At 36.5% G+C, this 25,140-nt stretch overlaps 1 protein-coding gene across 1 annotated transcript in view; it reads left to right on the forward strand.

The window, feature by feature from the left end:
* Positions 1-13,332: 13,332 nt before the first annotated feature.
* The window catches only part of WDPCP (WD repeat containing planar cell polarity effector), a gene marked incomplete at both ends in the record, with an annotated part of 99,227 nt that continues 87,419 nt past the window's right edge, over positions 13,333-25,140 (forward strand). Inside the window, 5 exons of the mRNA XM_084283393.1 lie at positions 13,333-13,393; positions 15,126-15,170; positions 16,160-16,210; positions 18,570-18,640; positions 18,896-18,955. Of these exons, the coding sequence (XP_084139519.1) occupies positions 13,333-13,393; positions 15,126-15,170; positions 16,160-16,210; positions 18,570-18,640; positions 18,896-18,955 (288 nt within the window). The remainder of the gene's footprint in view (positions 13,394-15,125; positions 15,171-16,159; positions 16,211-18,569; positions 18,641-18,895; positions 18,956-25,140) is intronic.

Below are 25,140 nucleotides of genomic sequence, written 5' to 3' on the forward strand. Positions count from 1 at the left end.
AGAGGACTATACATTTAATCTTTGATCTGGAAATGGTTTTAAGAGTCTGCACATAAGCTAAAAGAAGTCCTATCTAAATGAGCCATCTTCAGCTCCAAGCATAACTGGAAGGATTGGGGTCTTTTCTGAGTGAATTTTCCCAAATATGATTTAATTACATAATTTCAGGGAGCTTCCTCTCTCTTCATTTAGCTGGTATATCATTTTCAGATAAAACAACTTGATTTTTGAGTTCTGTATTCAGGGCCAAAATAGATCGTCCTCTTTAAGGTTATAGTGTCTGTTTAGTTATTTCTAGGGATGATGCGGACAGTTGGGCATTCAGACTTCTTCCAGTCTAATCTGTGGAAATAGTAATTTTCAGAAAGGCAAGGTAAATCTTTGCATATGAAAAGGGTGTTACTGAAGAGGTATTTCCCAAATTTTAGAAAATGAATATGGTTTGAAGCAGTTCTCTGACTGAAGGGATTGAGTCACTTCTGAAATGCATTGGAAACCTGAAAAAATCTCGGTATATTAAAAGGTCAGCATCATTTTATGTCTTTATGGGCAGTAGCAGACCTCAGATAAATAAAGCGTTTAAGCATGTTTAGTACCAGTGAAGCCAAAAATTTATAAGCATGAGTTTTAGAAGAATGAAACATTTCGAGCAAAGAGGTAATTTTGGCACTTTTTAAAAAACCCAACATTGACCTTGAAATGATGTACTAATCTAGGCAAGTGGGCATCTAAATTGAAACCTGAAAAACAGCAAGGGCATATTCTTGCAGGTGAGAGTTGAAGAGATGACAGAAACAATTCCCCATTATCTCCTTATCCCCCTCACACTTTTCAAAAATAGAGGGCAGTTTCAGTCTGTGGTCCTGGAAGCACTTCCCAGCTTCGTTTTTTTCCTGGTTAGTGTAACAAGCATCCTCCATCATCATCAAACAGTGCCTCTGCCACTGCTTGCAGAGGCTTATATTACCCTACTTGTGTTTTGCCTTTCTATAGGGATATAAAGTTCCCATATATGTAAGAATCCAGTATATATTCCAATTCTGTCAGACTAGTGAGTTTCCTAAGTACCAGCTTTTCATCAGAAATGTACCTACAAATACATGCTGTTCTTGCAACAGGGAGTCCTGTTCAACCTGGGCATTGTGTGTTTAACTAGGGGAGAAGTCTGACCCAATATATGTATTATTTTTGTAAAACAGACAATTAACTAAACTCAGTCCTTGTGCAGTAAACATGTACTTTGGATAATCTTTTCAAAGAGAATAATGCAGACATTACACCAGTTCTGATATGTGGAAGATGATCCATAGGGGAAAAAGATACATGTGCACGAGTCAATTATTTGAGAATAGAGCCCTTAATTTCTTCAGGCTCTATAAAAAGAATTTGGGCATCTGCACGTATTTATTTTAGAGATATAGGGGTAAATCTTCAGCACAGAGCATAGGGAGTTAACCATGGAACATTCATTAACGTTAATGGGATTTCTATGGCTAATTCCCCACACACTGGCTGAAAATTTAGCCCAAAGAGATTTGAAAAAGTGATGTTGAGAAGCAAGTTGGTCGGCTAGCCTGATTACTTTCATGTTATTAACTGCTCTATCTGCCACTGGCTTTGCATGAGCACTGAGATATACTTAAGAGTTACTAATAAAGGACTTTATGCTAGATACAGATTCTCATATGGAGGTACAGTAATGTAGTTAGATGAGCAAATTTTAGAATACTCCTTTGGGGTATTTTCGGAAACAAACAAACAAACACCAACAACCAAATGCAGCAAAGCCACAGAATAAAAAGAAATGTATATATATATATATTAAGGCATGTTTTTAGACAGCAGAACTGGTTTATATTTCTGGTATCTTTGGTATAGCTTTAGCATAAATAGAAAGTATAATGTAAAAAAGTAAAATGAATGCTGCATTATTAGGATCTAAATTCAGAGTTGACCAACTCTGAGCAGGGAGTTGGACCAAAAGACTTCCAAGTTCCTTCTAACCTAAATTATTTTGTGATTTAGACTTAATGTAGCACTTTTCTTAACACCTTTTTGGACTGGTTTTCTTTAGTAGAAGATAAGACAGGAAACTCATTTTCTGTTTATTGTAAAATTTTGAAGAATGGTTGAAAGCTAGGCAAACAAAATATTTCATGTACTAAATTAAGAATATTGTTTTAAAAGGAAATGCAGACTTATTATAAAGGTTTATCAGATTTCTGTTCCTGTTTTTTGCTGTGTTAAGAACATGCAACAGAGATTGGGTGTGAAATGTGAATGTGTGCATGCATTCATGTTCGTATTTATATTTCTCTTGTGTGTTAGCACAGGGGAGCTATTACATTCCTTTTGCAGCTATTATTTAGAGCAGTCACTAGTCAGCCATTAGAGGGTGCTTCTGCACCAAGGAGCACACTCTTCTTAAAACCTTATTCGCTAAACTTTAAGTGAAGAGTCATTTCATGTATCCCAGAATTACCCCATTTCTTCTTCAATATCGCCTGGTGCCATTCTTGGAATTCAGAGGATTAAAATGGGGATAACTACAGGTGATTCAGAGAGGGTGAAATGACTCAGAGCAGTTAATTACTACATTTTGTAATTGTTTATGTAAAAACAAAAAAAAAATAATATAGACCCCATGCAACTGAAAAACGATAAAGATGAACATCTGTACTGTATAGCACTTGCTTACAATATTACTGTCCCTTTTAGAAATGGGCTCATTCATTGTAACTCCACTGAATACAGTTGCAGGAGGGATAGTAAAATAGGTATAATTCACAAGTTTTTGCTCTTGCTAGAAAAGTTAAAACACTCAGGAGGATAAATGGGTTTTCTGTCTTGAATTCTCATGACCCCACATTGGATAGCAAACTTGAAGATGACACGTCTGTGCTAGAAGACAGCAGAACTGGGACCTGGTTTTGTAACCGTTTGTCCCAGGAATACCATTTTAAAGTTGGCACTTCTGAACCTTTGGACATTGGTGCAAAGTGAGTGAAGGAAAATGGAGGTAGGAAAATTTCTAAAAGAAAATTCTGCCATTGTAGAGTCGGTGCCCAAGACTGAATAAAAGTCGCTATGTTTCAAAAGTGGTCCATAGAACGAAGCAGCACCTCTCAGTTATATGCCCAGTAGTGTTTAGATGATGAGTGCTCAGCAAAGAAATCTACGACCTGCAAATCTTTGTGAAAGCCAATCTCTAGAGTTGGTGACTGAAAATACTCCTCTCAGAGAACGTGGCACTCCAGGAGGCATCTTTGCACAAATTTCCAGATAGCATAGCTAAGCATTTCTGATATCCAACCGCTTTTGAAAGCTGACAAAACTTCCGAAGACCTTGTCTAGTAAAAAGTTGAGGTGGAAGTGGCCCTGAGCTCAGAAGGTGGGTAGAAACAGAAGTCTTTTTTCAAGAGCTTCTTAAGAAGCCATATGTTCTCCTAAGACTTAAACATAAAGGGTAGCAAAATGTCCCTTCAGGCATAAGCATCCAGGTTTTTGTTCTGTGTCTATTGGTGTGGTCATGGTACCATTTCTGTGTCAAAGACTGTGGGTCTTGCTGTCTCCAGTTTTTGGAGGCTTTGTTCGATCTGTAAACATTTCTTATATTAGCAAGAGCTGTTTCATAATACTTCTTTCATCAAGTAGCGTAAATCCATCAGTTAATGATGGGAGTAGAGCTACTAAGCTTAGTTATGAAAAGCAGGAACAGATGATAAAATATATTGGATATCTTAACTCATGAGCAAAAACACAAGGATGCACATATTTTGATTATGTCAATCTCATCTCCTTTAAATCTGTCCACTAGGAAAACAAAGCAAACTGTGTATTACAGCTGGAAAAGTAAGGCAGTAAGCCCGAAGCCAGATAGCACATCACCAACATCATCTAAAAAAGTAGATTGTCATTTCTATGGAGAACTAATTTACACTCCTCTCTGTAATTCAAGTACACATGGGGAAGATGCTGCAAGGTAGTTGGTTGTTTTTGAAGTATCAGGAGTTGACAAAAGTCCATTTTATATTTAACAAAGGTAACAAAAAAATATATAAATGCCACAAATGCATGTTCTTACAGAAATCAAGGAGAACTACTAGCCTACAGAGTCATATGCGTTCTTTCAAGGCATGAAACTGGGGCTGGTGAAAGAAATTACCTGTATGTCAGTATTAACATCTAGCACATGAAATAAAGATACTGTAATTCTCAGCTTTTTGAGGTGGGTGAAGCTGGTCATGATGAGATCTACCAGTTTTTATCCAGGGGTCCTTATATTACTAGACAGAGGAAAGTCTTCCATAGGAAGCGTTGGATGATATCCTGGAACTCAATTCGTTTTTACTATAAATACTCAAATTTATATTTGGGATGGTTTGGATTGTTACTAAATCTATTGTCATTTTGTTGTACAACAGGTTTGAGAGTGCAGCTGTGGTAATTAGGCAAAGGCAGCTCCGGGTATCTTATTAACAGCTTGTCTTACTCTGCTCCCATAATAGGTAGAATGAAATTGGACTGAGCTTTTGGCCTTGAACTACTTGTATTAATGTAGTTACTATGGATCTTCTGCATAGTCAATGGGAAGAGGTTGATGCAGCCCATCATTTTTTTCTGTTATGCATGTGTTCCTGGACAACGCTTAACACTGATAGCCAAACACCGTCATGTGTCCGTCCATCTTACATAGAGCAGTCCGTAAGGGAAGCTCACACGGTGAGAAAACTGGTGAATAAACCAAGCATCTCTGGTTCATTCTGTTTGGCAGGAAATGTTTCTTTTGGTTTTGGTAACTGGATTCCTTAAATCATCATTTGTTTTCAAAAACGCACGGCTTGCCTTGGTCTTTCTCTTCTCTCCGTTTTTCCCTTCTGCCCCATCTTGCTTTTTGTGTCTCATACCATGCACTTGACCTGTTTTGTTTGTGTTTGTTTGTTTGTTTTTTTTTAATAAGGTAAATTTCTGAAACTGGCTGTACCTATGAAACAAGTATTTTATGGTTCAATTTCCTCTCTCCTAAAAGTAATAGAGTAGTTCCTAGTTCAATATTAAAATCTGTACCTTTTGTTTTGTACATGACCTCACTGCTCAATGGTTTCAAATGTGATTATGAAAATGTTTAAACAAATGCATTTTCTCTTCAAAGTTATTTTCTCTAATGCATATCTGTGTAATTAAAACATAACATAAACTATACTGTAGCATTACAATCAGAAATTAATTATTCTAACATGAAATTTTCATTTTTTGTCTTACTGCAAAGGTGAGTATGGCTTAAAATTGAAAAATATTAGTCCTTTTCATAGAAACCTGTTTGAAGATCATAAGGGAGTACAAAAGAAGAAAAGCTTTTTGTTTGTGTTTGCAATCAAATCTTTCTTAAAAGGAAGTCTGACACATAGGCATTGTAGTGTTGTTTTTTTTTAATATTACATTGAAGAAAGCAAGATACAAGTCTCACTGGATTAGCTGGAATTCAAGTATAGCAGAAAAGCCATTTTTAAAAATAAATGCATTGAGCAAACAAGAATCTCAATGAGCCTCACAAATGGCTATTCAAAGGTAATTTTCAAATATTAGCAAAGCTTACTTTATTGCTTGCAACAAACAAAAACAGAAGAAAATTTCAACATAAAGAAGCTACTGTAAATTATTTAATTGGCAAAACATTCTGAAAAAGAATACCAAAAACATATGTAAGTAGACTGTCGATCTAAATATAATCAATGTTTGTTCTAGTAAATTTATTCAACTCATACAACGTACTTAGAAATTATATTTCTATTTTATTCAAGATAGCTTGCAAATTTTCATGGTTTGTGTATCAAATCAATGTGTTTGCCAATGTTCTTTTGAAAAATTCTTGAAATAAATACTCATTATGCACATTACAAAATGTTAAAGGCACAAGCTGTACAGGTCAGTGAGAAAATTGTTGGTACATCACATAATTAAAGGGAAAACTAAATAGATGTTCATGCTACATATTCATTGCTGCAGTTATAAAATTTGAATGACACCCTCACAGATCTAGTTAGTAGTTTGATAGCTAAATCTGAAGTACTGCATAAAAGTAGTTAAGAACCTTATTTGTTTAGACGTAATTACAGTTAGAATTCAGATTGCACTGTGGTTAACTCATTGCTTTGGACTTAACTATTGCTCTGATCTTTGTTGTTGATAGTAGCAGCCCATGCTGCATGACCAGCTGATGAGCTAAAATAGTTGTTACTAATTTCTAATTTGAACAGATGTGCACATTTTAAAGACCCACTGTTATAAATCTCCTTCCTTCCTTCTATATAGGAGTTGCAACAATGGCAGGGGAATGGAGCAAGGACTTTGCCTGTACTTGGATAATGTGCAGGTCCTTTCACGTATTGATACTCATTTCTGCTTAGCTTAAAAAAGAGATTTTATTATCTTTTCTTTCAGTTTGCAGTAAGAAATCACTACCGTGAAATTTTGTGACCTACTGACCTTTAGTCCTGAAAAAAATGGTTTATTTACAACAACAATCACTATCTTAAAGAATAGTGTAAAACAGTTTGACATTTAATACTTCTGTAATTACCTTATGTCATGTGTCAGCCCTGGATATCTGTGGTTTGGATCACTTATCTACTATCTAGTTTATATAAAGGCCTTCAGGGTCTTTATCAAAATGTGTATATGAACTTTTCACTCTATGAAGTAAAAACCTGGGTCAATTATATCTATTTTCTGTGACCTTCTTAACTTTTCACACCCACTCTGTCAGAGTTGTTATAGATTGCAATACTTGCCTGCAGTATCAATTGGAGAATGATTGCTAGCTTCATTAATGCTGTCAGAGGTGTGGCTGATACATAAACTAAATATCTTCTTGACAAATGGCATTACCTCCCTCAAATTCATTCTGCTTGGCTGTTGTTAATCTTATCTATTCACTTAGTCAATAGCTGTCTTTGCAAAGAGAGTACCAATAATATATATTGGAAGTGCGTTCCTGAAGGGAGGAGAGACATTAGAGTGGTTTGGGCAGTAGGCTAGAATTTACCAAATAAGAATTTAATTTCTGTTCCCGTCATCATCATCTCAGGTGGCAACTCAGCAAAAATTGTGCCTAGGTTTTAACACAGGAGCAAGCAATTAGAGGGAACGAGTTACCCCCATATGGATTTCCTGTAGTGTTTCTGCACATGTCCTTGAACTTCCACACCCTCTATCTAGTAAGTACAAAACATTTCTTTAGTTTCCAGCTTGGAGAATGCACAGGACAGCTGTCTCTCATCCAACAATTCACATCTTGAGCAATGGCTTGCATGGCTTTTTGGCCATGTATTTGAAACAGATTAGTTGTACATAGTAAGCACAAGTCTTTCAGATATTAAGTCTGGCTACATTTTTTTATGGTAACTGTGGACATGGTCCTCCTATGAGTTTTGCTGAGGTGGCAAACACAGAACCAGTTGCAAGATCAGGGCCTCAACGCTTTGAATGCAATTAAAACAGATGAGTATGTGTTAAGCCCAACATAATTGTGTTAAAAGTAATCATTACTGGTAACAACTGGAAATGAAATGTTTGTTTTGTTTTCCAGCATTTACAGAATTTCAGTGCGTTAGCTCCTTAAGAACATTAAGACTATTGGACATATGCTATGCGGATATCTTGAAGGATGGAAACTCTGTAAATGTAACTAATTGTCATTGCAAAAAAGGATTATTTTCAGACTCGTAAAACAGTAGAAAAGACCTCATAAAAAAGTAATTCAGTGGAGCATGCTACAACTTCACAGCCTATGGGAATAAGTTTATGATGTATAATTTTCGTGCCAGAATTCTTGAGTTATCAGATAATGTATTTCCTTTCAATCATTATTCTGTAAGCCGTATTTAGGCCTTTCTTACAATAGGAGCCTCACTGTGTGCCTCAATACAGAATATTCCGTGTGTTGTTCACAAAACAGTTTTCTTATTTAGATTGGGGAAGTTAGAATAAGGAAAAAAAAATGCTTCATTCGTGTGTTTGGAATAAACATTCTCAGTCATCAAAGTATGCTGCGTTAGAGAGAAAGGAAGTACCAACAGTAAATATTTGCGTTGAACTTAAGATTTATGATAACTGAACAACCTGTTATTTGTATAAGCTAAAAATATTCTTAAACCAATATTGTAATATGAATTATTAGGCACTGAGAAGATTTATAAGAGCATGTCTGTATTTCTACTTAAAATCAGAGGTTGGGTTTATGAGCAGAGGACCTGATTTTCATTTATACTACAAAATCTGCACTTCTTTTCTCAGTGGAAAAGGGATTTGAAGGAGAAGTAAATAAACATAAGAATAAAGCCCATTATGCTGCTAAAGAGAGCGAAGAACTCATGCAAGGAGTTTCAGTGCCCGGTTCTGGAGATAGCAGTGGTGAGGAGGGGTTGGCCCAGACTCAGAAAAAGGGCAAGGAAGTGTCAGAGTTCAACACGCACCTGAGAAAGAGAAAAGAAAAAGGTGACCCAGGTCTGCTTCCAAAGGGGAATTTGAAATACTGAACTTAGGATCTGTAAGTGAAGAATTTGGGGAGCAGAGAGGGGTGGCTGAGGTACCAGTGGGCCAGCTGCAAGAGGCCTGATCATGGGTGTCAACACGGCGGAAAGGATGGAGACTACCAAAGGCAGCTTGACGCCATTAGAGAAGAATTGGTAACCCATTTGATCCAGATTTTATCAGGTGCAAGCATTTGTTTTGTGTAGCCATGGCGTTTTTGGTCTGGTCTTGAATGAGCAGCGTTCAATGTTGTGGTTAACCACAATCTTACTGTAAACGGGCCTCTGACCCTGACCATTGTTTATTCCACACTGCAAGGCTCCTGTTTACAATACACACATCTCAGGCTTTGCCAGTGCAAAGTGAAAAATAAAGGCTAGAATACCTGCTTGTCAGAAAATAAAGTTAAATTTTCACAGTGAAACGAAAGAAACATTCAAGAACAAAACGAGAACAGCTTGTTTTCTGCACAGGTATAATTTCTGACCCATGAAATCCAAAGGCAGGCTTGCACCGGGTGAAGACATGTCAGAAGGCCATCTTTGCACGCGTTGAACTTCCAGCCAAACTAACTCTGCCATTCTGTGCTGTTTCTACAATGTCTTAAACCCAAACTTTCGTGAAATTTAAAAGTGGCGTGGCTAAAACTTCTGTGCTGATCTTACCAAAGGACCCATGGAGCCAGGGCCTTAAACCCTCACCGGATTCCTCCCGACATCACTGGATTCCTTTTACAGGGACAAGAAACCAATGACACTTACCTATTTGCACCATCTGCTCTGAATGTTTGGGCCAGTGTCACAGATGAGAAGAACCTGAATTAGTTCTGCTTAATGCCAGAATACAAAATGAAGGCTTACAAATTCTGACTTCATTTCTGAATGTGTTTGTTATCAAACAGGCTTCAGTTTCATATAACTGGAAAAAGCAGAAATCTATCTTGTAAGACTGGAAGGCTGTTTTGCAGTCATCATCAATGGGAACTTGACTGAGCAAGAAGCTTTTAGTGGTTTATTTTTAAAGGAATAATCACTGTAAATTTTAATATAGCTAAAAATGTGAAAGTTTAGCGTGTTCAAAATTTTATTTTACATGCTTTACACAAAGAAATTGTATCTGCTCTAAGTGTACAGCAAGTAGCTACTCATTTAATGTACATTTTTGGGGAAAAAAAAGACCCCACAACATAAAAGGAAGCTGGAGTAGGACAAAGATTGGATGTGGTGCTTGGGGACATGGTTTAGTGGGTGACATTGGTAGTAGGGTGATGGTTGGACCAGATGGTCTTGGAGGTCTTTTCCAACTTTAATGATTCTATGAAAAGAAAAGGGTGTCCTATAATGACTCTTACAAAAATACTAATATAGCTTTATATAGTTGCCTTTTTTTTTTTTTTCTAAAAAAGAAAGAAAAAAGAAAGTCTGTGGAAATGGATTTATTAGCATGTTCTTTTATTTGGGAATTTTGTCCTGTAACATCTGCCCAAGCACATCTGCCCATCCCGTAGCCTGGCTGTGCAGCATTTACTCTTAGAGGGGGGCTTGGGATGCTGAGCCATGCCTCCAGCACATAAATGACAAAGTTCAGGTAGCCTGTTGTCATCAGCATTTCCTATTCTCTGGGTCACTCCTCACAAGTTTTTGGAGGCCCATGTTCTTGGGATGCACTCGCCTTGGGAGCTGGGCATTGCCTTTTGCAGGCACCCCACTGTGCCAGGTAAACCTACAGGAGGGAGAAATACAGTAGCAGTGCTCTGAATCTCTCACACAGGGCAGAGTTCCTAATTATTTGGCACAACAGCAGTTAAATCGAAGGTGTCAGAGCAGACCCTAGATACCAATTTCAGCATTTGTTGATGCCACAAAGTGGCCAAATAGTTATTTTCTGTATCAGCGGTTAAACAAAGATTTACTAAACTGAGCATTTTTCTTTTTTAAACAAAGCACTGTGAGCGCAGATGCTGAAGCAGGCTAACCACTGCAGAACATCTCCATTTGTCAGTAAGCTTTCTGCAGTCACCAAAATATCCCTGCCTATTGTTTGTGGAGATACTGTGAAGGCAGACAGCCAGTGTTGTGTGAGCCAGAGAAAGAACCAGCTATTAAATTGAATTCCAGTGTTACCTTAACAATAAAGTTATTTTAACCTATTTTTCCCAAATTCTACTCAATTTTAAAGAAGGGACATGGATTCCTTAAAGCTTTTAGATGCTTTCATGCTGAACTTTTTGCAGTAGCAAACAACTCACATGGCTAAAGGAAGATTGTGAATTCTAAGAGGCACTTTTTGAAGACAGATCCCTCTCTTGTTTTCCATGTTCCCATTGTGCAGGGATATAGGGATGTGATAAATGGTGAGATGTGATTGCATAACTCTGAAAGTTGGCCGGTATTCCTTCAAATGGAATTACTAAAAAAAATAATCTGAACAGAGTATTTAGACTTTAAAATGCCATATTTTGTTCCAGAACAAATTATTTGTAGACTATAACCAAAAAGAATATTTTGGAGGCAGATGGCTATTGTCACTGGCACAACAGCAACCAGCATTGAAACAATGAGCAGATTTGGGGATGCTCAGAGAAAGCGGGAAGCAAAAAGCTAAACTCAAAGGTAGATTATTTGACAAAGTCTCTTCTACCTCATTAGAGATGCAGAGAATTTTGCTTCATCTGGGTTGTTCAGTACAGAACTGAAATACAGTTTTTAGGAGTCTTTTTTTTTTTTTTTTTTTTTTTTTTTTTTTTACATTTACATACAAAACTGTCTTTTTAATTTTTGATTGCTTTTTTTTTTTTTTTTTTTTTTAAGTGTGTTTCTGGGAAGAATGAGTATGTAGTGCCTATTTGAAAACTTCCCTCTCTTTTTGGAAGGTTCGCCCTGTATCTTTGACATTCAGTGAGGGAAATAGGACTTGAAGATTTTCTGGAGAACACAATTGAAAAAGCCTGTGGTGACTACATATGACAGCTTTGCAGGCATTTTGGGAAGTTATGTTTGGTTATTTGTCATGCTAAAGTCTCCTAGTCTTTTTACCTTGCCTTCTGGAAAGATATGCCTTCTCTCCAGCTGAACAGATCGACTGCCAATCAAAGGGGTTTTTTTTCTATTTTTTTAGTCAAACCATGATAGGATTTTGAGAAGTTCACTCAATTCAGTGACTTCCTATTAGCGAGAGATCTAATCTAGGATCTCTGGGCCTTGGGGAATGCAAGTTTTGTTTCACTTGCTAAAGTAAGAAAGGAAAGAAAGTGAAATCAAATAAGAAAATTATAATATACAATCTCCTTTTATGGTAGTCCACATGGAAAATGAGGGTCTGCCCTCATCCATATTTATACCAAAAGTGGTTCCCATGTTCAACAGACCACCATACTACTAATCTCTTTGCATTTTTTTTTCCAAACCTCATTCTCACCCAAGGTGAGAGTATATTCCATTTACTAGATGTGCATTGTGAGCTTTTTTTCCTTTTTTTTCTTTATTTCTCTCTCTCTTTTTTTTTTTTTTTTTTTTTTTTGGAGGACTGTGGGATTTAGTAAGTCAACAAGACTTCTTGTACGTTTGGGGATCAGTGTGAAGAAAATGCTATTTCCACTTGGTGCTATTTCAGTGGATTAGGCGGTACATCAAAACAAACATATTAGCTTCGGTGATAATACCTCGAGGTCTCGTAGATTTGCTGGGACTATGATGGATTCCTTGATGCTACCTGGGACTCTTGCACGTATTTCTCATCATAGCACTCTTGCCATAAACATCTGATAGTCTTTATGTGATAGGAATTCTGCTGTTGTATTCTAATTGGTTCATCCCCTCAACAACTGGGCATTATCTAGGTTGCACTAATGGAAAGGGAATGAAAAGTCCATTTACAAAAATAAAGTTTGAGTGCAGTGCCATACCAGTAGTGGCTCTGAAGTGTGTTATATCTCTGTAAAGTCCTCGTCAGAGTCCAGCTTTCCTGGGCTTAGCAAAGGAAACCAAAGTAAATGGTCTAGTGGCCCACTTACAACTCTAGCCCTACAGGAAACTAAGCAGGCAAGTCTCTTGGTTATTGTGTCTCAGAAGATTTGAAATGTTCCTTTGAAATACCACACATCCTCTAGTGGGAACGTTCAGGTGGGTTATTCAAAAAAGCAGAGCAAACAGTTTATAATTGTAGTCTATACACATAATATTTCAATTCATCTATTTTGCTTCACATCTGCCTTTTTGTCAGTGTTAATTGATGCAATATGCTGTGTTTTTATTTAGAAAGGCATCTTTTTTTATATGTAGCGTTATAACTAAAGTCTGCAAATATCATGTGTTCAATACTGTTTCGTGACTATATTGACATTTTCCAATGTACAGAGTTTAAAAAATTAGTCTTGAAATTCAAATTTTCATATCTAAGCCAGATCTTTAAGTAGAGGCTAAACTTTTGCGTGTGTCCAGGTAAATAACTACAGTGAAAATAGCTTATAATATGTATATGAGAAGCATCACTCATGAAGTTGTTCACTGTGGTAAGAGCAGCTCTAAATTCAAGCTTCAATTCAACATTTGTTGATTTCTCTCTATATACACTGGATATGTAGAGATATATCCTTTTCTTATTCTATTATTTCCCATGCATCGTTCATTTTGTTGCAGTTGAAAACTACAACTTAACTACAACAAAATAGCACCAGTGGTAGGTTCTTTCACGCTAAGTTTCCAAAATACTTGCAGTTTCACTGGTGATAGAGGGTAATTAATTTGTTCATGCAGTTTCTTTCCTTCTTTTGATAGTGCTAAGGCTCCCATCTGCCATCAGATGACTTTCTGCCTGACTGAGATGCACCTGTGGTCTTTGAAGACTACCTTACATATCAGAGGTGAGCTGTTACCTGTTAATAAAAGAAAACAGCAAAACCTGTTGATGAATATTAAATTGATATGAAATTCTGCATAACGAAATTAAGTGTTTTTTGTACTTATGAGAAAGAAAATTGGAAGCATGATGATGTTTGAACTTGGTCAGCCTCTTTGCTTATCTCATCATAGAACTGGAGTATCCTTTCAACTCAGAAATGTTGAGATTGTATTTAATTGGATGCATTTTCCCTTTTAGGAAGCTATGCTTCACTTGGCTGTAAGCTTCACTGTAATGACCAGTTTGGGTGACTGGAGATCAATAGTCTTCTTGATTTGTAAAGGCATTATGATTTGTACTTAGTACGAAATTTTTAAAAATGTTGCATGTTCTGGGTATTTTGCATGATTACTTGAAATTTTATATGTGCAAAGACATATTTATCTTATTAATTGATCATTCCAGGAGACAAATGACTAATTACCAGCAATTCCTTCATCTTGCCTTGCTACTACTGAAGTAAAATATGAAAAAAAATAACAAAAAACACTGATCAAACACAAAAACTCAAACCACTGGTTTATAAATGGATCATAAAAAAAATATTGTTTATGACGTTTCATGTCAATTGCAGTATATTGTACTTTTGTTGAAAACAATGCTAGTTTATTATTATTATTCAAATATTGACTCAGTATGCCATAGCAACCTGTGTGTGAGAACTGTTCCGTTCAGTAACAACAATATTAAGAACAACAATAATATTAAAAAAAAAAAAAGCTGTATTTCATCAAAAAATGTGATGGATTAAGTAAACACATAGCTGTGGTTTGTTGTAATTAAAGGTGTACTGTGCTTATTTTCTACCTTTCACCTTCTTTCTTCCTCTCTGTCCATTTATGCATGGTCCACAAACCTCATTATACAATCCTGAGGCAGAAGGGAGGACTGCTGTCTTACTTTAAAAGCTACCTGCCATTGCATTGCCTTCCTACATTTCTCCAAATGAACTTCTCCCTGTAATATCTTTGTAATATATGAGTTTAGAATGAGACACGTGCAGTGTCAAACTAAGTATTTTGAAACAGTGCAACCTTAAGTCAGACTTAGATCTGCTTGGTGGAGCTTGCCATGGTCCACCTAAGTATTTGCCAGTCAGCCACGCCAGGAACTGGCTCACAGTCCCACTGTAGCCCAAGCATCCAAATTTCTTTGCCATGGGACCAGGATGACAGAGCTCTGTGTGTGTGGTACACACTTGGGATTCATATAGATTCATATAGATTAAGATTATTGGATCCTTTGGAAGGGCAGCTTGACAGAGCTCATGAATGTTAAAAAAATAACTGTTGTCTTCAGCATAGCTCAGAAAACATTTTAAATTATTTTCAGGTACAGCCTTTGCTGTGTCCTATACCTTTTTTATTTGTGAAAGTATACAAAATATGATCATTAGGAAGGTGGTCAAAACATGTTGCCGGCTGAAAAAGAATCAAAGCCTACATGAAGGAAATGGCAGCAGCAAATAAATAGGAGGACCTGTCACATACTCCTTCAGCCCTTCCTAGCTGGTTCTTGAAAATCCTACTGGTATTCAGACTACGTACCATATTTTTTTACTCTGGCTTGCATTTTAACACCTGCGACTCTGCTCCAGGTAGCAAAAATCATAATGCTGAACTTTGCTTGCTAAGTCATGTTTTTGTTTCCAGTGTCACATCCATAATTAACTAAATTTCTATTCAATTGTATAGAGGAAGATATTGGAATTCACCAGTACTATGACAAGAAAGAACCAGGTAAAATATGAATATAAGTAAAACTAAACAACACTTGCAAGTATTCAGTCTACTTTGACATAGACTGTTTGCTCTGAAAATATGCAGCCTGAATTTCTTGCTAATGTGTGCCTCTATTTCTGTAGAGTAAGGAAGCACAGAAAGAGATTCTCTTCCCCAAGCTACATCAGAGTATTTAAAATCTCTTTATTCAACAGGGAAAAAAAAAAGAAAGATTTGGGAAAAATAGTTACATAAAAAAGTTACTGCGTGTGACTTAATATCTCCTCAGTACAAATAAAATTATAAAACGAGCTTTGTGAGTTAAAACCTCATTGAGATTTTCTATTTTTATTTTATATTCCAGTTCTGTGTTCCTTTTGCCTGCTGCAGAGTCCTAAAACCACTCCAAGAGGCTGTGCTGCTCAGGCGGGGGCCGGCTGTTGCAGGGTTTGCTGGCATCCCAGCAGAGGGCACCGTGGACGCGCGAGTGTGTGTGCCCAGCCTCCTGCAGCCCCAAGTGCTATCTGAAATAGCCATTTCAGAGTGAATGATCAATTTTCTTTATCTGATTAATCCTGTTAATCCTAGAAGTTTCATGATGGGCCAAAAGGTCTGCTCGGCTAGAGTTGCTTCCCGTTTGCGGCCAGGTTGGAGCGGAGGCTTGTGTGGGCATCCCGTGGGCTTGGCTTGGTTTGTTCGTGCAACGTCCCCAGGGCTCTGCTGACAGACTGACTCAGCTTCTCTTCTGGGTTCAGTTGCAGCTCACTTCCCTATCTGATGAGATTGGAGGCTCAGGAATAGTGGCCCACCTGTTGAGCCGCATAAGCCTTTCTTTCACTGCAAATTTAAGATATCTGACTTACGAGGTGAAAACATCAGGGCTGTCTTAATTTTTTTGTAAATTTCAGTGTTTTATCGAAATGTATGACTCTTCTCTCTAATATTAATATTTGCTGACAGCAGTTGTAAGGATTAACATTCACCTTTTCATCTGTTCTTTCCTCTAGCATTGCAGATGAAGCATGGTTACTTAGAAGACAAGCAAAAGCTAGCAGAATGTAAGGACATTTTCTCTGTTTCTTGTTATAGTAAGATGGAATTATTATTATTTTGAATTGGTGATGCTCCTGGAAAAACATTAAAATAATCTCAGACTGCTCCCAGAGTAACTTTCTGCACATGCCCTTTACAAAAAGACAGACTATCGCAGAACTACAAAGCACAAAACAGTTGTAAAGTTGTACCTCCTCCTTCCTGGTATATTTGCAACGTGTTTTTTTCTGTGTCACTAAACATAGTACTGCATATTGCTTCTCAAATCCATTGCCAAGAGGAGTCACAAAAATGAGCATAATCCAGAGTTTTCCTTAGGACATTTACCCAGCAGATGAGCAATAAACATTTCCCTGCATTGAAATACTAACTGCCTCAAAACTGAAAGTTATAACTAAAATACTTTCATTCAAAATCAAACTGCAGGTTAATAATAATGAGCTGCCTTCTTATAACATTTTTAGCTTTCAAACGTTGTACCTTGTTCCTGCGTTATCTGGTTAAAAGCGATTTCAGTTTATACTATCACATAGTAGTCCTGTGACAGTTAAAAACTTTTATATTAGTACAACTTTTCTTAGCTCAAGTTTTACAGCTCCTGCACATTTATTATTGCTCAGTGTGTGTTCACGTTCAAACATTATTACATGACCACTCTGAAAAATCAAACTGATTTTTAGAAGACTTCATAAAGTAATACTTATGCTGTAAGAACTGCCTTAACATTTCATGTTACCATAATGAAAATTTGTGTGGGGTTGTGCGTGTTTGAAGGCAAAACATGTTCCAGAAGGACACGTTATTTGCAGCACCATAAGGTGTGTGTGGAGCAGGATAAAGCTGTGCTAGGGATGGGTGTAAAGGTGCACGCAGCCACGGGGTAAATATACACCCGCTGCAGAGGGTTGTGTGTCGGTCAGGATCAATACAGCTTTGCAGAGGTAGGGAGATGAGAAAGGGTTTTAAGTAGGGAGGAGCACGATGGATTTACCTCCCTTGTGCTCCGTGTAGATTTATGGTAGAGGCGCTGCCTGTATGAAAAGAGAAGCAGGCCCAGACAAACAGTTACACAGAAGCCCCGACTGCTATCTCTTATGCGTGTGGCATGCAGCAGAAACATAAGCTGCTGCACCTTGTGGCTGTAAATATTGGGGTGGCCTAGGCAGAAAATACCATATAGCACGTTTCTTAAAGAGGAGTGCCGCGTAACTTTATTCACAGCTGCTGATTGGTATATATAGTTTGGTATCTGTACAGGCAATTTCCCATTTTCCACATGTGGATAAATATTCCAGTATTTATGAAGGTATCCATTGAAAATGTGATCTTACATGCCTAATTAATATTATCATAACAGTTCCACCAACACTGGCTTTGGTCCAATAAAATACAAAGAGAAGTTGTATGTTGGTGTGCTCCTTTGTTGATATATGAAATCCTTCATTTTTTTTTCACTCTATAGCACTTCTATTGTAAGCTCCTTTTTGCAGGGGGGTTTAAACACAACTGTTAAGTCATTCAGTCTGGAAGTTGGCATACAAACTGACAGCTCAGAGCTCAAAACTTTTCATCAGGTTTCCTTTAAATAGACTAGATTTTAAAAGACCATGTGTTCTAGTTTCTCTTAGTTTTTTATTGTATACTTACAAACAGAAAGCTGCTCACTTTTAAATGATGAAATTTCACAAGCTATTAGAGAGCCTCATTCTCAGCAATGAAACAAGCCAATTACTAAGCAACTCCAGAAGAAGCTTTGCCTCCTGGTTTCAGAGAGCAAATCCTATAAATCAAGTGTATTCTATAAGTTATGGTATTCACAATTGCCTGTTAATACCTCTATATATGCATATATTCATGCATATATATTTTGCAGACACGTTAGTGCCTGCTTTTTGAAACTGGGCAATGAAATGTTAGTTCAAAAGATTAGTATCTGTTTAGGATTTGATAACTTGAATCTGAGTTAACATACTGAATATGAGATGCTTTCTCATAGCAAATGCTTAGCAGCTGGGTAGGATATTCCATCCTCAGAGCTTTGTGCACAATTGTCATGGTGAAGTCATGGTCAGTGTGGATGCTTCATGCGAGTGGTTCCTACGACAGAGTTTTTCAAAAGGATATCATTTGACAATAGAAAACATAGCCATTTCCTTCCAGTTACAGGTATGTTTTATGTTTAAGGTAACTCCTAAAAATCTTAGGTTTATGTTTCCAATGCAAGAGAAGCTCAAGTTGAAGAACTTTTTTTGTTATATTTAATGTATGTTTGCACACACACACATATTCACACACATACGTACTCACTTCTACAAACTTTTTTTTTTTTTTTTTTGACATTTTTTCCCCACTTTTATTTGCCAGCTCGAGATTATCCTTGGATACTTAAAAACAAACGGCCAGAAAAACTGCGAGATACACTCAAGGAGGTAGAGGTACGTTTCGGAAAGTTTCAAGAACAGCAACAAATAATCCAGTTTTCAAACCTCTTTCAGCAACTTTAATTCTCATAAAGATTCAACTCTCCCTGTGTTGATAAATGTGCTTTTGTCTGGTGGGTTGTTCCAAAACAGCTGCATCTTTGTGTGGCATGCTTCATCTATAAACTTGAAAATCAGAAGTATGTTAACTGATAGTGACAATGTGTACTGCCAACTTTACTCTCTGTTCTGTTTTCTGTTGTCCTTCAGGACTTAATGCAAAACAGTCAATGTGTGCTGAGCAAATGGAGGAACAAACGTATCTGTCAGGTAAAATGTTTTGACAAGCTCTTGCAATGTTCAGTCAGTGGAGCTGAACAACCATTCAGTGATTGATGCGAGTGTGTTAAAATGTTAACTAATACTGAAGATCATTGTTTGTTTGTTTGTTTGTTTTTTAATGTACGGGGCTCTTATTACTTAGATTGTATTTATTTAAATTACTTATCTGTAGTAGATACTATCAGACAAAAGTCTGTTTTTTATCCACAAGAAAAATTATATAAAAGGGGCCTGATTCTCTGAGATAATTATTTTTGAGGGAAACATCTTGAAAGCATCCTGAAAGGAGGCTAAGGGAGTGGTTGCAGTATACAGACAGGTCTGGAATTTATGTTATATTACATTTTTATATCTTAATTATTGACATCTCTGTCACAAATCTTTTTACTTTATGCTTATGTAGTATGTGGGGGAGATTAAGCTAGCTAAATCATAAATCGAGTCACGGAACAAAAGACATTGTGACATTCAGCACACATGTAGCTATGTTCTCTATCCGTGTAAGTTCCATGTATTGTATACAAAAAACAGCTTTTCATATCATCATTAACACAGAACAGTAAGGTAGGTGGGAGATCTGAGCATGAAGCATGTGCTCCAGTGCCTTAATGAAGAGCTTGTCCTGAAAAATGTGTAATGTATTTTATAAGTTTCTACAGTCTTCATCATTCATGAGGAATGTGTATTGTATTTAAAGCTGGCTTGGCATAGGAAATACTTGTCAGTGTTATTAATACTGTTTCTAAAAAGAAATTATGTTCTAACTTCTGTGCTTTTTCAGTTTCATAACTTTTTTTCTTCTAATTGAGGTAGTTCCAAGGGGGTGTCAGCTGGATGAATATTAAGTATTTGAAAAATACGCAGCTGAAATTCCAGAAATGTGTTCAGGAATAGAAAGTTTTTTCTAACCACCTGATACACCAAACACTATAAAGTCTTTTTGTATCAATAATAAAGATATTATTGTCTAAGCCTATCAGATTGTATTTGCCTATCAGATCTTATCACTAACAAGTGTATATCATTCATGTACAGATTACATAGTATTAATCCGTGAATGTTAATCTTCTATAATTTATTTAAATATTAATTGTACGCTAATTTAGAGGACTCATTTTTTCTGTTGTTATTGTTCTGATTAGGAAAGGAATTTGGTTAAGAAATACTGAGCCAGTTAGCCATGAGTGTGTTTGCTTGCTTCCCAGTTTGTTCTCTTCATTTGCTTTCCCAGTCTCTTCTCCCTCTATCATTTTTCTTCCCCTCCCATCTGTATCTGCATACACGTGCATTCCTTACCAATTCATGCTTTGGAACAGTGGACTTCTTGCCAAAATCTGATTGTCCTGCTTTTATAACACTTTTATTTGACAATCAATTGTGTTTTAAACACTTCTTGGTTTCACTTAGTGCCCTCTCAGTAGTTTCAGGCTTATGTAAACAGAAATGGGATAATACAAATTAATTCATTTCTTGTACAAGATGGGAAAGAAAAGAGATGGCTGTTTTTATCTTAGCATAGTTGGTTATGTCTGACTATGTATTGGATTGAATCATATAAAGGGATAACTTGATAAATTAAATATTTTTTTTTAGTGTTTTTTTCTTAGGTGGCTTATATAGAAGGAAGCCAGAGTTAAAGTTATAGATAAAAATCACAGTCATCTCTCCTTAAGTTCTGCTTTTGGTTTCTGAATCACTAAACAAATTATTTTTATATAATAATGGCTGATACCTGAAATTACCAGTGGGTTTATAATGTTCTGCCAAAATAATTGTTATTCCACTTTGTCTTCCTCAAAATATAAGCTGTCCAACAAATGAAAATAAAACAGAAAAATGAATAGTTTGCAAGAGTCTAGATTAGAAAACCTGCCTTGTATCAATTTTTATGTTAAACAATTTAATTTTCTGCTGCTTGTGTCTCTGAGTATTTTGCAGGAGTATCTGGACTCCCTTTTTGATACAAATGTTCTGAACTTCTGAAAGAGGTTCTCCACTTTTTAATTTAAAATAGGAAGCTAATTATCTGTTTCAGCAGGTGTTTAGCCCATAATGGTGTGATTTATGCCACAGCACAACTGCATTCACATGCTACTCTGGATAGATACCTGAGCAGCAGTCAGTGGGAAAATGAGAGGCCATGTTTGCATTAACTTTCAAGCACAATGGAAAGCATGGGGTGAATTACCCTGATTGTCACAATTTTCTCCGATTTGGGCTAAATCTGAGTATATGGTTGTATTATAGTGTCTTCAGTTTTTAGCTCTTCATTTTGTAATAGCAGTGTAATGCCAAATAAATTCAGTTATTGAAATGTATGTATTTAACTCAACAACCATGTTACTTTTTAATAAATGTTCTATGTATCTGAATCTGCCATACAGATTTAGCTGAACCAGGAGGAGTTCCCTTTCTTTTGTAAAAACAATGTGCTACGTGAAAACTCAATGTCAGTTGTATCGTTAGCAAGACAGAATGAATAGGAAAAAAATATATCTGACAGGAGATACAATGATAACAAAACTATTATCTAAAAGAGCAACAGATTTCCCTCAGATTGTGTGAGAAACAAGCATAGCACTGCCGTTAGTGTGCTTTCTGGAACCTAAAAATCACTATTCCTAATCCCTCAGTGCCTCTTCCAAATCTCTCAGCTTCTAAATAGCCCACAGGCAAAAATTAGGGGCTATAAATTTAAATGTGCATCTGCTAAAAATACGTGTGCTGTCATGTTAACTGTTTGTGTGCAAATGACCAATTAGCCTTCATGCATATACCTCACTGACAGATCTACTTAGTTTGCATGCAGGTTATCTTGGCCATTGTATGCACGTGTTTCTCAGAATTGGTTCTTGTAGGTGAGATGAGTTTGGCAAGATCCACTGTAATGCTTTCTACCTTTCTTAATGTGTCGTTTTATGCATCAAAATTTCTCCTATTACCTTTTTTTTTTTTTTTTTTTTTTTTTTTACACAGTGCATTAGAAGTTTCATATTTACTTCCTTATGCATTGCCAAAAAAAAAAAATCTATTGCCCTTTATTTTTGCGGTCCTAAATTCTAGTACTACTTAGAGCTTCTGAAACAGAGGATATGCCAATTCATATAAACATAACCTAGACTGTACAGAGATTTTTGTCAAGGAATTTGCTCTCCTGTTTAAAAGAGCTTAGTTGAGCCCTAAAGGACTGAGCTCTTTTCTTTAGCCATGTTCCTAGTTCCAGAAGGATCTGAATGCACACTATTTCTATATGGTACTTCTGAACCCCAACTTTGATGACTTGTGATGAGCTGCTGAAATAATCCTGTAATCTTCTGTTAGCTGGCGTCAAAAGAAAATACACAGACCATGAAAGAAGTATGAAGGAGAAAAGACAAGAAGTCTTTACAATAAGAGGCCACTGAATTGTTTATAATTAAATTGGTTTTCTCTGTCTGGAAGCAATAATCTAAGGAATTACCTTTATCAATATTTTAGTTTACTATGAAGAAGCTCTGGCTTCTTCCCTTCCTCTGGTCTCCTTCTCTAATTCTTTGGAATGCTTTTAAGTTTTGCCACAAAATCATGAAATCAATCCTATGAAACGATGCCATTGGTTCAGGTTTGGTTTTACACTATAGGTTAGTAACATTAATGAGATGTATCTGAAACATTTGATTTCCAACTTATTTTTTTAATTATTATTTTTACATTTGCATTACGGTGTGGAATTGAGCACGTGCCAACACTGAATTAATTTGTTTTATAAATGCCAAGCACTGGTTTTGAATCATATCTGTTACCTGCCAGTGTAAAAGATTTATATATTCTTTGCTTAATTACTTTGATTTAACTTGATTTGTGTTGCAATTTACATATGTATGTGAACAGTTTTTATGTTACCATCATTGACATGCTTAGAACTGGATCCTGAATTGAGATACACAGCAATATGTGCTGACATGGCTTGTTATATCAGCTACCGTGCCCATAAGCAAACTGATTTAGCAAGATATGTGGTGACATAGAGGAGCACATCTGATATCAAAATCAGGACATTTGAGCTAGAATACGTGAGAAGCCAGTATCCATCACCGGTTACTAAGAGGAACGCTGCCCTCATATTAAATTCTTTTGGTTGCTTTTGATCACAACCATTAATGGGTTGTGTGGTTTGAGGGATTTGGAGCTAGAAGTACAAATGCATTGATTATTGTGAAACAGTAACGTGTAACAACAGTAACTTCATTTGTAATAAGGCATGCAACAGAGTAATTACGGTAGGGTGGCTAAGAAAGCAATCTGGAATGAAGAGGTGGGGAAAAACCCTGGGAACCTGCTTGAACAAGAAATGCTTTGCAATTCTCTTCTCCTTTTGCATATTCCTTTGTCAGTTGGGATCTGTAAGGGAAAACAGTTTGCAGCAGTATTTTTTACAGGCATATTTTCCTTCTCTTCCAATTTTAATCAGATAGAGGCAAATCCTGGCTTTGCTCTGGAGGTATCTTTTTGGTAGAAGGGCTGATAAGCAGCTAAGCTGCATGAATGAGGAGTCAAAGGCTAATGCTTCCGAGGATAAAGGAATCCACTTAAGTACATGCTTAAGTTCTACTGTTGTCCGTAAATTTGAAGCATGTACATTTTGGCACACAAAGTACATGATGCCCTATACCAAAACCTTCATATTCAGCTCACAGAAACTCAGTGACCCTTCCTTCCCCGTGTGTGGTTTTACTCATACCAAACATTTTACTCGTACGACTCATAGCATAAAGACTATTCTTCCAACAGGTATGAAGTCAGGGTCTCATTTTTTGTTTAGGAACACCTTGAGACTCTTCAAGCTGTAGAGGTGTCTTTTCTGATTTCCATTTTTCACATCATGGTACTTCAGTCTGAAAAATGTTGATGTATTTCATTACTGTGGGTTTCATTTCCTAATTTGATATCTCACAGATGGAATGACTTTGTGCCTTGTGTAAATAACGCCTCTGACATTTGCTTTTATTCCTTTGTAATGATGGGCAATTCCCCTGAGCAGCACTTTTTGGAGTTGGATCACTGTGTATCTGTGTTCAAGCCAAGTTTGCAGTCTTTAACATTTCCTCTATATTCATTCATGCTTATCATTGGACTGCTCCCATCCACTAAAATACGAGCTTAACTGTGCAAGCATATGTACAACAGCACCTAAATCTTATTATCATCTAGCAGTCTTTGCATAGACTACACAGTGTGTAAGCATTTGAAATAGTGGAGTTTCAGTATGAACAGATAAATATTTTGTTTTACAAAATATTGTTGATTAAAGATAATGTGTTTGTGCTTTGTTTAAATATCAGCTTGTATCTCATGGTAAACTTTAAGAGGTATTTTTAAAATATATACTTATTATCTGCATAATATCATTTTAATCTCAGGCCTTTTGTACTAAATATTTGTTTTTCCTTTTAATTCCATTTCCCAGTGCTGTTTATCTTGTAACAAAAACTTTGGTGTTCCTTGGTAACGTCCCATTTATTTATTGTAAAATCTAGTTGCAATTGTTACGGTTTCATCTGAGAAAAGTTGAAGGGAGGGTTGTGCTGCACCTAACCATTTTCTTAAGATATACATAAATTCTGAATTTAGCACCTTCTCTCATGCCACCATCTACACTTGGAATAGACGCAGTCCAGAATTCCAGCTGATTGTCTTGCAATATTGAAAATACATAACATTGGCTCAATGACTGGCTTCATACTTGTAAAACGAAGGACATTCATTAATCCAGTAATTTTCTGTTTATGTAACAGGTGTGATTTATGTCATTAGAAGGAAATGAACAGATAGGCAGAAAGCAAACTTACACTCTGAAACACGTTAAGACTTAAAGAAACCTAACTTTGTATTTATTTGTTGCTATCAAGCCAACGGTTTGCAAGAATGTCTTTACGCAGCATATAGGATGGACATATTAAACGTCAGCAGAATTATAAGCGTATGGCCTCATTCCATAACGCAGTCATTCACTAATATATTGGCTATCTACAAATCACAACACTTCTTTTTTCCAGGCTTTACCTGGAGAGGGGCAGTGTATATTCCTACTCTGTCAGGTAATCCAAGAGGCTACAGACAGACTTCTGATTCGCTTAGGTTATTTTCCCAGGTTAACTCCAGTATACTTTTCTCACTCTCTGCAAGGAAAAGAA

This window comes from Netta rufina, assembly GCF_964035555.1.
Source record: "Netta rufina genome assembly, chromosome: 3".
In the NCBI taxonomy this organism is placed as follows: Eukaryota; Metazoa; Chordata; class Aves; order Anseriformes; family Anatidae; genus Netta; species Netta rufina.